This window comes from Kogia breviceps, chromosome 4, assembly GCF_026419965.1.
Source record: "Kogia breviceps isolate mKogBre1 chromosome 4, mKogBre1 haplotype 1, whole genome shotgun sequence".
NCBI classification, from domain to species: domain Eukaryota; kingdom Metazoa; phylum Chordata; class Mammalia; order Artiodactyla; family Physeteridae; genus Kogia; species Kogia breviceps.
Genome location: NC_081313.1, coordinates 33,376,510 through 33,390,611, shown reverse-complemented (window position 1 = coordinate 33,390,611; position 14,102 = coordinate 33,376,510). Strand labels below are relative to the sequence as shown.

Sequence of the window (14,102 nt, the reverse complement as noted above, 5' to 3'; positions counted from 1 at the left end):
CCAACACAGCCAAAAATAAATAAATAAATATTTTTTTTTTTTTTTAAATACTCGAGAGAGAGACAAATGTTGGTAGAAAGGAAAGTTGCTTTTAATCAGAATACTGGCAATCTGGGGAGATGGTGGACTCAGTGTCCCCCAAAACCACCTCTGAAACTTATGCTTGGCCATGAATGTTTTTATAGGGAAAAAGGGAAGTAATCTCAGCTAATCATTGAGATAGGGGGTGGGAGTCGCCATCCCCCACTGTGTGCAGACCTGTATGCAGGCTTGTCAACTTCCTGTGATTTTTTTTAGATGCTATCTTGTTCACACAGTTTGTTTGCAAGATTACTGAAGGGGAAGCTAGGGAAGAGATCTGGTCATCTGTTAATTATTTATTCTTCATTTCAACTTCTTTGATCTATAGAAAGAACCAACAGATCAGGCAAGGTATTGTGTGATCAAGATTTGAAAGGCAAGCTAGGGCTGGAGATGAGTAGAGCATGGGGTTTAAGGTTTAAGGTTAGTGACAAGGCAAAAGGGGCCTCCTGCAGAGAGGTCTTTCCTGCAAAAGGCTTTCTCCTGCCAAAAGCTGCTTACAAATCCCCACTTGTCAGAACACCATTCCATTTCTATGAGATCATGGGTGAAGGTCTGTCTTCTGTAACTTCTTCAGTCTGACAAAGGGCACCGTGTTCTTAGAGTGGAAGATGTCAGCATGGGTTTGCAACATCTCTTTGCTGACAATTTTAGTTGCCCACTTACATATGCAGGCAGAACAAGCTACAATTATTTTGGTGCCCACCAAGATATAGATTATTATGAGCAATAGTGTTAATCCCATTCTCTTAAGGCCAGTTCTTGGACTTGTACTAGCCATAGATTCAGTACTGCTCAAGGTGGAGCAGCTTATGTCATGGCTACAGCCTAGTCATCATGCAGTTAGCTTTTCCCCTCTGGTGGCAGTTACAGTGTCTGTAAAACAACTCAGGAATGTGCATCAGATACTGAGTCTCTGACTCTATTGTCCTAATCATTAATGGCTTGAGCTTGCTGTTTTGCGACTCAGGGAGGCCTGGGAGACTTCAGCTTTTCTATAAACAAGAAGCAGGAGACATGAAGGAGCCTTTGTGCTTGGGGTGGGGTGGGAGTGGGGTCCAGAGCTCTGCTCAGTTCCAATGCAATACCAAAATGAAGTTAAAAGTGATGAAGGGCTACCCTCGTGGCACAGTGGTTGAGAGTCCGCCTGCTGATGCAGGGGACATGGGTTCGTGCCCCGGTCTGGGAAGATCCCACATGCCGCGGAGCGGCTAGGCCTGTGAGCCACGGCCGCTGAGCCTGCTCTCCGCCACGGGAGAGGCCACAACAGTGAGAGTCCCACGTACCGCAAAAAAAAAAAAAAAAGTGATGAAGTAGGGACTTCCCTGGCGGTCCAGTGGTTAAGACTTTGCCTTCCGATGCAAGGGGTGCAAGTTCGATCCCTGGTCGGGGAGCTAAGACCCCACGTGCCTCACAGCCAAAAAAACAAAACGTAAAAGAGAAGCAGTATTGTAACAAATTCAATAAAGACTTTAAATAAATAAATAAATAAAATAAAGTGCAAAAGCTACAAAACCATTCTGCCCTCATCCCATATACCACAAAAAAAAGAAAAAAAGGATGATGTAAATCTACACATATTAACAAGTAGTGATATCCATGATATATTATGGAAAATAGCAAGTTATCGATCCTATTTTTATTTAAAAAGTTAATATGTGTATAGTATATGTATACAATATGTGTATATACATATACATTATATTTAAAAGAAGACAGCCAGGAATGAGATACTCCAATTGTAACACTGGTATCTCTGGTGATATGATTACAGTGGTATTCATACCTTCTACTTTAAACATTTCTATTTATTTTAATAGTTTACATATTTTGTCTTCTTAGCTGACTTTAATTTTTTTAAAAACTATCTAGTTGGTTTTTATTTTCAGTTATAGTTCACAAGAACCTGAAAACAATCTAAATAACTATCAACAGGATACTGGATGAGTAAACTGTGGTATCTCATATAATGTAATATACAGCATTGAAAAAGAATGAACTTCAGTGACCCACAGTATATACATAAATAAATCATAACAATATTAAGGAGAAATTTTAAATATTATATGCTGCATGACACCCTTTTTTTTTTTTTTTTTTTTGGCGGTATGCGGGCCTCTCACTGTTGTGGCCTCTCCCGTTGCGGGGCACAGGCTCCGGACGCACAGGCCTAGCGGCCATGGCTCACGGGCTTAGTTGCTCCGCGGCATGTGGGATCTTCCCGGACCAGGGCACGAACCCGTGTCTCCTGCATCGGCAGGCGGATTCTCAACCACTGCGCCACCAGGGAAGCCCATGACACCCTTTTTAAAAAGCTCAAAATAATGTAAATACAGACACATACACACACACATTTTAGGTAGACACATGGAATCAATATAATTATATAAAATGAACTTCAGAAGGATGGCTACCTTTGTTAGGGGAGGCTAGGGGATGGGATGGGATGGGAGGACAGGGAAATCATGGAGTTAGACATAGGATATCATCTGGGAATGAGTTTATAGGTGTTTATTAAATTATTAAAGGGAAATAGTTAAACATGTAAGTGAAAGCAGGTCATGCATGGACCAATGCTGAGCATAACCAAGGATAATGAGTCATTAAATTCTGGTGTCCCTAAGGTTGAAAAAGAATAATAGAACCCATATATGACATTAAAAATTAACTTAGGTTGAGAGTTTTAAAATGTGTCACAAAGGTATGGGTTTCAAGAGATGTATCCCACCTAATACTAACAATTTGACTGGCAATGTTAGTAGGTTTGCCAATCTTTTTTTTTAATTCAACTTGGTTGGTAAGGTATTCTAATAACCAGCTTCTCAAACCCCACCTCCTCCCCACTGCTCCCCCTAAATACCCTCCTCTCCCACAAGAACTTGCTCCAGGAGATCTCAAAGCTGATGGGAAGAAAAGTGTTTATTTGAAGTTGCATATTTCACAGTAAAATTTAAATTTAGGGGAGGAAGTTTAAATTCAGTTCCTTGGTAACAGGAAATCGGCATTGCACACACTTAGAATGCAAATGGAAGTGAACAGGGGGGAAGGGGGCAGGGCAAAACCTTTAAAAGAATGACATAGCCCGAGGACATAACATAAGCTAATTAGAACCAAATAGGTCCAAGATGGTAGACTAGTCTAATTCCACTAGACCTTGAGTCTCAGTATATGCTCACTGTAACACATTTGCAAGCTTAACGACACACCCATAGGCGCCATGACAGTTCCAAGGCCAACCATAAAGATCAAAAAGTAATCTGTTGGGCTTCCCTGGTGGCGCAGTGGTTGAGAATCCGCCTGCCAATGCAGGAGACACGGGTTCGTGCCCTGGTCCGGGAAGATCCCACATGCCGCGGAGCAACTAAGCCCGTGAGCCATGGCCGCTAGGCCTGCGCGTCCGGGAGAGGCCACAACAGTGAGAGGCCCGCATACCGCAAAAAAAAAAAAAAAAAAAAAAAAAAGTAATCTGTTGATGGACATTTTGGTTGCTTAAAAAAAAAAAAAAAAAAAAAATCGAAAAGTAGGCCTGGGCTTCCCTGGTAGCTCAGTGGTTAAGAATCTGCCTGCCAATGCAGAGGACACAGGTCCGAGCCCTGGTCTGGGAAGATTCACATGCCGCGGAGCAACTAACCCTGTGCGCCATAACTACTGAGCCTGCGCTCTAGAGCCCGTGAGCCACAACTACTGAGCCCGTGTGCTGCAACTACTGAAGCCCGCGCACCTAGAGCCTGTGCTCCGCAACAAGAGAAGCCACCGCAATGAGAAGCCCGCGCACTGCAACGAAAAGTAGACCCAGCTCGCTGCAACTAGAGAAAGCCTGTGCAGCAACGGGACCAAAGCAGCCAAAAATAAATACATTTACTTTAAAAACAAGTAGGCCCAATTCCTAGAAATTCCCACTCCTTCCCCCAAATAGCTGGAATACTCCTCCTACTCATTAGCCAATGAAATTACCCACCCCTAAAAAACCTGACAACCCCATACCCTGGTGCCTTTCTTGCCTTCTGACATGGCCCACACTCTGTGGAGTGTTTCTCTCTAAATAAATCAACTTACCTATCACTTTGTCTCTCACTGAATTCTTTCTGTGATGAGACATCAAGAAAAGACCTTGGGTCTAAATCCTGAGACCAGGTGCGTGATCTCAGTTAAAACACCGAGGGTTCAAGTCCCAATCTGGGTTTTAGCTGGGTTTGAGTCCCAATCTGAGTTACACGGTTTCAGAAGTGAGCTGGGGGAAGAAGGGTGGCCAGGAGATGAAGATTTGAAAATACATCCCTCACATCAAATACAGGTGTAAAAATTTTGTTTGCAGCTAGGAGTTTAAATTATGTGACTTTTTTAAAGAGAAAAGTCAGCACTAATTTCATCTATTGTAGGAAAAAAAGGCAGGTCAAGTCAAGAGACCTGAACTATATCAGAATAACAGATGCAAGATTTATGAAGTCTCCATCACTCTCTGCCAAAAGGCAAAACACCATAAGTAACAGCAGAGATTGCCAACAGGAAAGAGCCAATTTTGACTCCCATGTTGGATCTGTTTCTTTGACTTTAGCATTTGCTTTTCGTAGCTTTTGTTATTATAATCATACATAATGGACTACCTCAGGGAACCCTACCCACCTGTGAAAGGCTGCAAGAAAGAAGAAATTAACCATCCCCTCCCCGAGGCTGGTCATTCCAGATGTTTCTCCTTTTTACTTTACTTCCTCCCGCATCTCCCTCTCTATTTTGCCTTTTTACTTTACTTCCCTCTGATTCTATGAAAGAAACTTGCATCCAGACCCCGCTAAGATGGTTTTTCGGGGACCCTAGTCCGCCATCTTTTCAGTCCGGCGGCTTTCCAAATAAAATCGTATTCTTTGCCTCAACACCTCGTCTCCCAGTTTATTGGCCTGTCGTGCGGCGAGCAGAGCGAGCTTGGACTGTAACAAGATCATGTTTCCGAAGTCATTCTACTCTCCACCTAAACCTGGCTTTTTTTTTTTTTTTTTTTTTTTTAAGGTTTAGCATCGTTTTTCTTTTAAAAAAATTTTTATTTATTTATAGCTGTGTTGGGTCTTCGTTTCTGTGCGAGGACTTTCTCTAGTTGCAGAGAGCGGGGGCCACTCTTCATCGCGGTACGCAGGCCTCTCACTGTCGCGGCCTCTTGCTGCGGAGCACAGGCTCCAGACACGCAGGCTCTGTAATTGTGGCTCACGGGCCCCGTTGCTACGCGGCATGTGGGCTCTTCCCAGACCAGGACTCGAACCCGTGTCCGCTGCATTAGCAGGCAGATTCTCAACCACTGCGCCACCAGGGAAGCCCCCTAAACCTGGCATTTGGATAGAAATCTGGAAATTCTAAACTGGCTTCATAGGCCTCTATAGACCCAAGGGCCTACCTGACCAGGGTCAGAATGGAGTGATTTCCAGCCCACCAAAAAGGGAGAGGAGGAAAAATATTTCACTCTGATGTTTACAATTTGGGGAATGTCTGGGGTAAAAGAGACTCTGACATAGTGCCTGTCACACGATTTGGTTCCTCAGTGCTTGCTACCTGTCCTACCCTTCCTGAAACCAAGCAGCACCCTGTGGGGCCCTCCTGGGTACAAAGGCTTTCCATGTCCCCCTTCTCTTGTTTGTAGGAAAAAGGCTTCAGCCTCCTAGATAGTCGCTGCTGTGTTCCAAAGGGTAGATTCGAACAGTTACTAATTAGGGAAGTGAGGGAATGCAGAAACAAAAGAAAGGCAGTCAAGAAACAATAGTGCAGCAATAAAGCAGAGTCCTAGCTCCTCCCCAATGGATATACATAGGAATCTGATACAAATTTCTGAGTTCCACTATCGGAACTAAGGCCCCCAGGTGGAGGTGGAGGGTGGATGGCTGAGCACAAGATTCCTGGAACACCATTCTCTTACCTCACCACCAACCAATCAGAAGAAAGTCACATGCCCTGCAGCCCTTAGTTTGCCTTTAAAAACTCTTCCCTGAAGGAATTCCCTGGTGGTCCAATGGTTATGACTTTGGGCTTTCACTGCAGAGGGCCAGGTTCAATCTCTAGTCGGGAAAATAAGATCCTGCAAGCCGCGCCATAGGGCCAAGAAATAAATAAATGATTTTTTTAAAAAAATCAAAAAAATTCTTCCCCCCAAACCACTGGAGAGTTCAGGTCTTTTGAGCATGAGCTGTGCTGTCCTCCTTGTTTGGTCCTTTCTCTGCTCCAAACTCCAATGTTTCAGTTTATTTGGCCTCACTGTGCCTCAGGCACACTAACTTGGGTTCAACAACAGTCTACACTGATCTCATTTGTCATAACACTTGTGCTAAGCAGAATAATGATCTTCCCCAAAGATGACATAACCTGTGAATACTTTCAAGGCAAAGGACAATTAAGGTTGCTAATCAGCTGACATGGAGATGAGAGAATTATCTGGGTGAGGCCAGAGTACTTACAAGGGGCTACTGAAAGATAAACAGGCATAGTTAAAATTTAAGTTTATTTTAGCAAAAATCGATCCAAAAAGGGCAGCACCAAACTGGAAGTGGTTAGTAGCATTCTATGAGCCAGGGGAAGGACATTATAAAGTGTGAAGCAAAGAAAGGAAATCATTTGATTGACTGTAGGTTAAAGACCAGATGGTGGTCTGTGATTATCGTCCTTAAGTGTAAAATACAGTACTGTCAACTGTAGATGCAGTATTGTACTGCAGATCTCTAGAATGTATTCATCTTGTCTAACTGAAACTTTATACTCGTTGATTAAATGTTTAGCATTAAGCTGTTACGTTTGTGGTAAATTGCTGGAATGGCAATGGGGAACTAATACAAAACCTAATCCAGTTAAGTCTCCCCTGAACTGCAGTTTGGTCCAAACACCCAAATGTTGGCCTTCTCTCTTTCTCCCCTGGCTGCACCTCCCCCTGAACCCCCTACTCCCCACCTACCACTTCCATGAGGACAGGGACTATGTCCTGTTAATGTTTCTATTCCCAGTTTCTAGAAGAGCCTAGTACTGACTAGGCACTAAATCAACAGTTAACCTGTCAAAATTAAACCTCTAATTCCTAGTCGTCACCTTGCTCTGCGGGTAGTTAATTACCTTTGCCAGTATTTCACAAGTGACAGGTCACGAATTCTGTTTCCTTTAGAAAGCACTGCACATTTAGGATCGTTTTTCCCTAACTCTTAAATGCTTGGATTATTTTATCCTTTTGCGAGGGTGGGGGCTTTCCTAGGCAAGAAGGTTACAAGTGGATTAGCGTTTATCAAGAAGGTCTGGGAACCACCAATATTAACACTATAGTGTTTTTTTAAAAAAACATCGTTATTGGAGTATAATTGCTTTACAATGGTGTGTTAGTTTCTGCTTTACAACAAAGTGAATCTGTTATACATATACATATGTTCCCATATCTCTTCCATCTTGCGTCTCCCTCCCTCCCACCCTCCCTATCCCACCCCTCTAGGTGGTCACAAACCACCTAGCTGATCTCCTTGTGCCATGCGGCTGCTTCCCACTAGCTATCCACCCTACGTTTGGTAGTGTATATATGTCCATGCCACTCTCTCTTTGTCACAGCTTACCCTTCCCCCTCCCCATATCCTCAAGTCCATGCTCTAGTAGGTCTGTGTCTTTATTCCCATCCTACCCCTAGGCTCTTCATGACATTTCTTTTTTCTTAGATTCCATATATGTGTGTTAGCATACGGTATTTGTTTTTCTCCTCTGACTTACTTCACTCTGTATGACAGACTCCAGGTCCATCCACCTCACTACACATAACTCAATTTCGTTTCTTTTTATGGCTGAGTAATATTCCATTGTATATATTTGATAAAGGAGGCAAGAATATACAGTGGAGAAAAGACAGCCTCTTCAATAAGTGGTGCTGGGAAAACTGGACAGGTACATGTAAAAGTATGAAATTAGAACACTCCCTAACACCATACACAAAAATAAACTCAAAATGGATTAAAGACCTAAATGTAAGGCCAGACACTATAAAACTCTTAGAGGAAAACATAGGCAGAACACTCTATGATATAAATCACAGCAAGATCCTTTTTGACCCACCTCCTAGAGAAATGGAAATAAAAACAAAAATAAACAAATGGGACCTAATGAAACTGAAAAGCTTTTGCACAGCAAAGGAAACCATAAACAAGACCAAAAGACAACCCTCGGAATGGAAGAAAATATTTGCAAATGAAGCAACTGACAAAGGATTAATCTCCAAAATTTACAAGCAGCTCATGCAGCTCAATAACAAAAGAACAAACAACCCAATCCAAAAATGGGCAGAAGATCTAAATAGACATTTCTCCAAAGAAGATATAGATTGCCAACAAACACATGAAAGAATGCTCAACATCATTAATCATTAGAGAAATGCAAATCAAAACTACAATGAGATATCATCTCACACCGGTCAGAATGGCCATCATCAAAAAATCAAGAAACAATAAATGCTGGAGAGGGTGTGGAGAAAAGGGAACACTCTTGCACTGTTGGTGGGAATGTAAATTGACACAGCCACTATGGAGAACAGGATGTAGGTTCCTTAAAAAACTACAAATAGAACTACCATACGACCCAGCAATCCCACTACTGGGCATATACCCTGAGAAAACCATATTTCAAAAAGAGTCTGTACCAAAATGTTCATTCTAGCTCTGTTTACAATAGCCCGAACATGGAAGCAACCTAAGTGTCCATCGACAGATGAATGCATAAAGAAGATGTAGCACATATATACACTATAGTGTTTAAAAGTACAGATGTCCAAGCCCCATCCAAAGCTGCTGAACCAGATTTCCTCACGTTAGAGTTTAGGAAACAATATTTAACAAGTTCCACCTCTGATTCCTTGGCATAACAAGATTGGGGATCAAATCATTTGCCTCTAAAGTACTATAGTCAGAAAAAACATTATTTGCCTTTCTCTTCATATTCTGAGCCCAGCTCCGTCTTCCTAGCGACCTCTCAGTGATGATCAGCGTCAGCCGAATGCTTCCGGCGGAACTGCGGAAGAACCTGGCGAAGAAACCCAGTCCCAACCTGAACCCTACACAGACGCCCACCCCGGACCCAGAAAGCTGTGAGCCCCGCCCCTCTGAACCTTCTATTGGCCCCGTCTGGCTCGAGATCCTCCTCTCGACCCCACCCACGCTGCAGCTACGGACGCTTGAGAGCGGTGCACCGCGCCCCGCCGGAAGTACTTTCCTGGGCGGAAGCTTCTGAGCGCGATATAGCGGAAGTGCCTTCGGTTTCGGTCTCTTTGGTCTAGGCGGCAGAAGCGGGATGGTGAGTTGTATGCAAGGGCTCTCGGAATCGGCTTCCATCGTAGCGCCCTGCGCCGCGTTCCTTGCTATCCGTGGGGGCCCGGCAAGGTTTCCTATAAGGGGAGCCGGTGGGCAGGAAAGGGACATGCGGTGGCCCTCGAGAGGCAGAAGAATGGCCCCTAACTAGCTGGGAGTGCGTGGCCTGCAGTCGCGGAGCTGCAGCTGCTCTAGGCACCTTGCTTCTGTCTGACCTTTGGGGAGCCCGCACAGCCCTTCCCGCCTGTGGGAAAGGACAGAAGAAGCGTAGTTTGAGAGTGGCTCTGTAAGCCAAGGAATCGTTGGCAGTGGTCCCTGGGTAGGAGCTCTTAGATTTTGGAGTAGGGGGAGTAGGAAAACCACGTTATCTCGTCTTTTGCATTGTATCTTATTTTCTTCTTTTAAATAATGTAGCGGATTTCAAAACACAGCAGCTCTTGCAGGGAGCTTTAGATGACGTGAAATTCCGATAGAGGTCTCTGATTTAGCATTTAAGAAAAGTTAGACTCTGCTATGTTTATAGCATTTGAATTCTTCATTGCAGTCGATTTGAAAACATGTAAATAAAATAAATACACCACATTTTAAAAAAAAGTCAGACTCCCACAGTTTGAAACCTTGTGGTTGTCATGAAATCTTATCAATAGTTTCTTTAACTGAAAACGTAAGAACGTGTGTAGAAATTGCTAGATTGAAGAATCGTCTGTCCCCTTAACTTGTAGACGAAGGGAACGTCCTCGTTTGGAAAGCGTCGGAATAAGACGCACACGTTGTGCCGCCGCTGTGGCTCTAAGGCCTACCACCTTCAGAAGTCGACCTGTGGTAAATGTGGCTACCCTGCCAAGCGGAAGAGGAAGTGTAAGTGCATGTTTACTAGACTTTGATAGAGTGTATCATGGCGTTGAGAATTGTCCCGTGTTTGTTTTGTACCTCAGTGGGGCATGACTGAGCATTAGGCGGTCCCTAGCAGAACGGGGCATCTATAGCGATGAAGTGGGGTTAAAACCCAAGGCAGGCATTTTTAAGTGTATTGAGCGACAGAGCTTACAAGATGTGTGGGGAAAACCGTTTAGAACCTTCACCTGAATGTGTGTTTTAGATAACTGGAGTGCTAAAGCTAAAAGACGAAATACCACCGGGACTGGTCGAATGAGGCACCTAAAAATTGTATACCGCAGATTCAGGTACAGTTTTTATGTTTCAGTTCTAGTTGGTTCTGTGAACTTGCATAATTATCCTCTCAACTACCCTGGTTGGTGGGATGAGGTGTTAGCAAGGAACTTTTTTCTTCTGCCACCATAACCTTCAGATCAGTTACTTTAGATCTTGTGAATCTTTAAGTAAACAGTAGTATGAGCTATACATGCTGGGGCTTAGTTGGAGCTAGACTCCAGAAAATGTGATGACATTTGTTAGCATACCTGCATTTCACTTTCCTTCCAAAATTTGTCAAGATAATTGTGCATAAATGAGACTTTCGGGTTTTGTGGTTTTGGGCAAGTCTGCTGTAGAAAACTGTCAGATGCTATTGCGTTTGTATAGAAAGAAATTTTTAGTCTTTTATTACTTGAAGACAGGCCTTAGAGTTTTAATTTCAGCCCGCATCTAGACTGTTAACAGAGAAACTGCATTTTAGTGGTAGCTTTTGAGGGGTTAACCCATGTAAGGTCTCAGCTGAGGTGATTTCTTTGTTGGGGAGGGCAGTTGTCCTGTGCAGTGTAGGATATTTAGTAGCAGAGTTTCTGACCTCTACCGCTCAATTCCAGGTTTCCAAATTTTAAACAACCTCAAAGACAGTTTGGGGGTTTGTAAACACAACACCCTTAGATGTGCTTGTGTTCATGTGCTGAAGTGACCTTTCTTTGCACTTTGCACTTCATAATTATACAGTAGTATAGGCTTAGGGTTCAGTGGTCTGCTAGTTCAATGTAAGAGTTAAGAGCATGAATTGAAGCCAAATTTAACCTGTCTGTTCCTCAAAAGAGGGATAACGGTACACTTCAAGTAGGTGTTAATATTAAATGAATTAAGATACAGAGTAGTTAAGCAGTTGAGAAAATGTCTACCGTTAAACACATTGTTTTTCCTTGGCTAGAGGAAAGTAGGATCTTTGGCTCGTAATTTAAGAATCTGTTTTCACAAATGCCTTAGGAATCTTAAGTGGTGGGGAAATACCGGCCCAGTGATCAGTACAACCAAATATGTTGCCCTTTTTTCTTTTTTTTTTTCCCAATTAAAGTTATCTGTATTCCTGAAATGGCTATCTTGAAGCAGAAGGACGTAAACACTGCAGCTTATCAGTGATGTTGTAAAAAATAAATGTCTGAACATATGAATTCAATATTGATTTCAGATTTAACTGAGATAAGCTCATAAAAATCTGTTTTAGCAAAAATTAAAATGTATGTATTGGCATTGCTGAAGTAACTGTTCTTGTTTTTAACATGGTGCAGGCATGGATTCCGTGAAGGAACAACACCTAAACCCAAGAGGGCAGCTGTTGCAGCATCGAGTTCATCTTAAGGATTTCAATTATTAGTCATGCAATAAATGTTCTGGTTTCGAAAAAATGTCTGGTGTGCTAAGGTATTTTTAATAGGCTTGTATTAATGATTTGTATAGGTTTGCAAATGGGACAGCTTAAAATCAGATTTACTTGTTAAGTGGTTGTTTTGGAACAGTAGCTTTTGAACTGGGTTGTGATACTGCTTAAGAGGACAAGGAACAAGCAGAATTCCAGGATTGCTTCAAGCCGACAACACTGGCAGATGATGTGAAGAATATAGTGAATTTACATAGTACAATTCTTAGTACAACACATGGATATTTAAACGTGAGAGTGAGTGAAAGAGCATAAGTTAATTTCTTTTAGGAACATCTGTGGTCTTTGGGGAGTGGTGGTCAATCGTTACGATAGGCTTTGGAGTACCGGTGGGAACGTGAAGGATAGGAGTTAAATGAATTCTATTTTAGAAAGGTGATTTTTTTCTTTTTTCTTAAAATGTTTACTGGAGTATAGTTGGTTTACAATGTTGCGTTAGTTTCAGGTGTATAGCAAAGTGATGCAGCTGTACGTAGACTTTCAGATTTTTGGAAAGGTGATCTTAACTGTTGCTTGGCACCTAGGTTATAGGCTGTGTGTGCCGTTGAAGGTGGTCAGCTAAGTGAGTCAACAACAAAATATGGAAGAAAGTTTGTAGGGCGACGGGCAAATGCAGTGGATTGAGTAGAATGTAAAGGAAGGCCAAGTATAAACTTATATTTGTAGGCTAAAGGCAATGATAAATAGATCCCTGGAATTATTTTAACCCTTAGCTGGGTGATCATTGATTTTTCGGTGCTCTGAATTTTTTTGCCTTGCTTTCCCAGTTCTGGTGTTACTGCCATACAGTGTTTTGAAGTGAAGATAAGGCTGACTTTGTTGGACTGCTGAATGAGAGAACAGAACATTAATTAAACCGCATAAGTGTTGGAACAACTAGCATAAAATAGGATCGTGGCCAAGCTGTGCTGTCCTAGCTTTTAGCTTCCCATTGTATTAAGTATAACATCCTTAACCTGACCTTGAAGGGGTCTTCATGATCATCACTGCCTCACCAATCTTACCTGTAGAATGCATTCCCAAAATGCTAGCTAATTCCTTTCCTCCCGCTTTTTTCCTAACTCATCCTTCAGGTCTTAGCTTACATTTAACTTCTACAGAAGCCCCTGCTGATCTAAATCTACATTGGGCTTCCTCCCAGTATGTGACTCAATATAAATGACTCAGTACTGTGTACTTTAGGGATGCATAATTGAGAGCATGGTTCCTGGATCCAGCTGACATTTGTTAGTGATTTTACTGCTGTGCCTGTGCGCAGTTGTAAGCTGGAGGTCTTAACATTATGGGCTTCCAAGTTCAGCGAGTGAAGGTGCTTCTACAGTGGCTGCGGCCTAAAGTTGGTATAGTAGATTCAAGTTTGTGAAACTGCTTTTGACCTACAAAAATAGTGGTTTTAATATATTTTGGCTTCAGAGTACTGAAATAATCTATCTGACTTGGTGTGAAGATCTTTCTGAAGTCTTCCAGTGTTACTAATGGTTGATTCCTGAGTGATAGAGAGGCCCATTAAGATAGGTAATGCCCAGGATGGAATAAATATTAGGCCTTGAGGTGAGTGGGCACTGGCCTGAAGACGTGGAATCTCTACATCCTGGGCCAGAAAACAATTGGCACAAAGGGGTTGTGAGAGAGGTGGGCAGTGATGCATTAAGAAAGGCCTGTGTGTTTGAGTGTAAGGTGAGCTTATCTTGTTTGCCAGTGCCTGTGACCCTTGACAAACAGGTTGGGTTTCAGTGGGAAATCGTCTGATGCAATAGTGAGTATTTCCATAGGTCATAGGTGGCTCACAGACCAATTGAAGCTGCTCCAATCACAGTTAAAATTAGTTTTAAGACTCTGGAGAGCAGCAGTGGGGGAGAGATGAGCTGGTTTAACACATCAGCATAGAATGCAAACAGGTGGGTTCAGTTCATTGAATACTAGTTAGCAGGAAGCTCACATCTGACGTATCTCATCATGTCCCGAGGGTCAAAGTTGGTTTGGACAGTGGACCTCAGTCTGACAAAAGATGCCTGGGGCCAATGCCACAACTAAGGAGTTTGTGTTTCTTGGCCAGAGGATACTGAGGACCAGATGGGTGTCGCCAAAGGGTATTTGAAGTGAGACCCAGGAACATGTCT

General features: G+C 42.7%; 1 protein-coding gene and 1 non-coding gene across 2 annotated transcripts; both read left to right on the top strand.

Annotated features, from left to right (window-relative positions):
• The first annotated feature begins 9,258 nt into the window (after nt 1-9,258).
• On the top strand, nt 9,259-11,950 carry RPL37 (ribosomal protein L37). The gene is made up of 4 exons (XM_059063467.2): nt 9,259-9,366; nt 10,103-10,238; nt 10,480-10,564; nt 11,834-11,950. Exons 1-4 carry the CDS (start codon nt 9,364-9,366, stop codon nt 11,901-11,903), a joined length of 294 nt encoding a protein of 97 aa, XP_058919450.1. The 5' UTR covers nt 9,259-9,363; the 3' UTR covers nt 11,904-11,950.
• Nucleotides 11,672-11,751, top strand: LOC131756507 (small nucleolar RNA SNORD72). Its single transcript, XR_009335681.1, has one exon. It is a non-coding gene; the product is annotated as a small nucleolar RNA SNORD72 (small nucleolar RNA).
• Nucleotides 11,951-14,102: the final 2,152 nt, after the last annotated feature.

What these genes read in the sequence shown, in the direction of transcription:
- RPL37 (XM_059063467.2), top strand. An exon ending in TGCCAAGCGGAAGAGGAAGT is followed by an intron (nt 10,239 to 10,479) that starts GTAAGTGCATGT and finishes TGTGTGTTTTAG; the next exon opens with ATAACTGGAGTGCTAAAGCT. An exon ending in ATTGTATACCGCAGATTCAG is followed by an intron (nt 10,565 to 11,833) that starts GTACAGTTTTTA and finishes AACATGGTGCAG; the next exon opens with GCATGGATTCCGTGAAGGAA.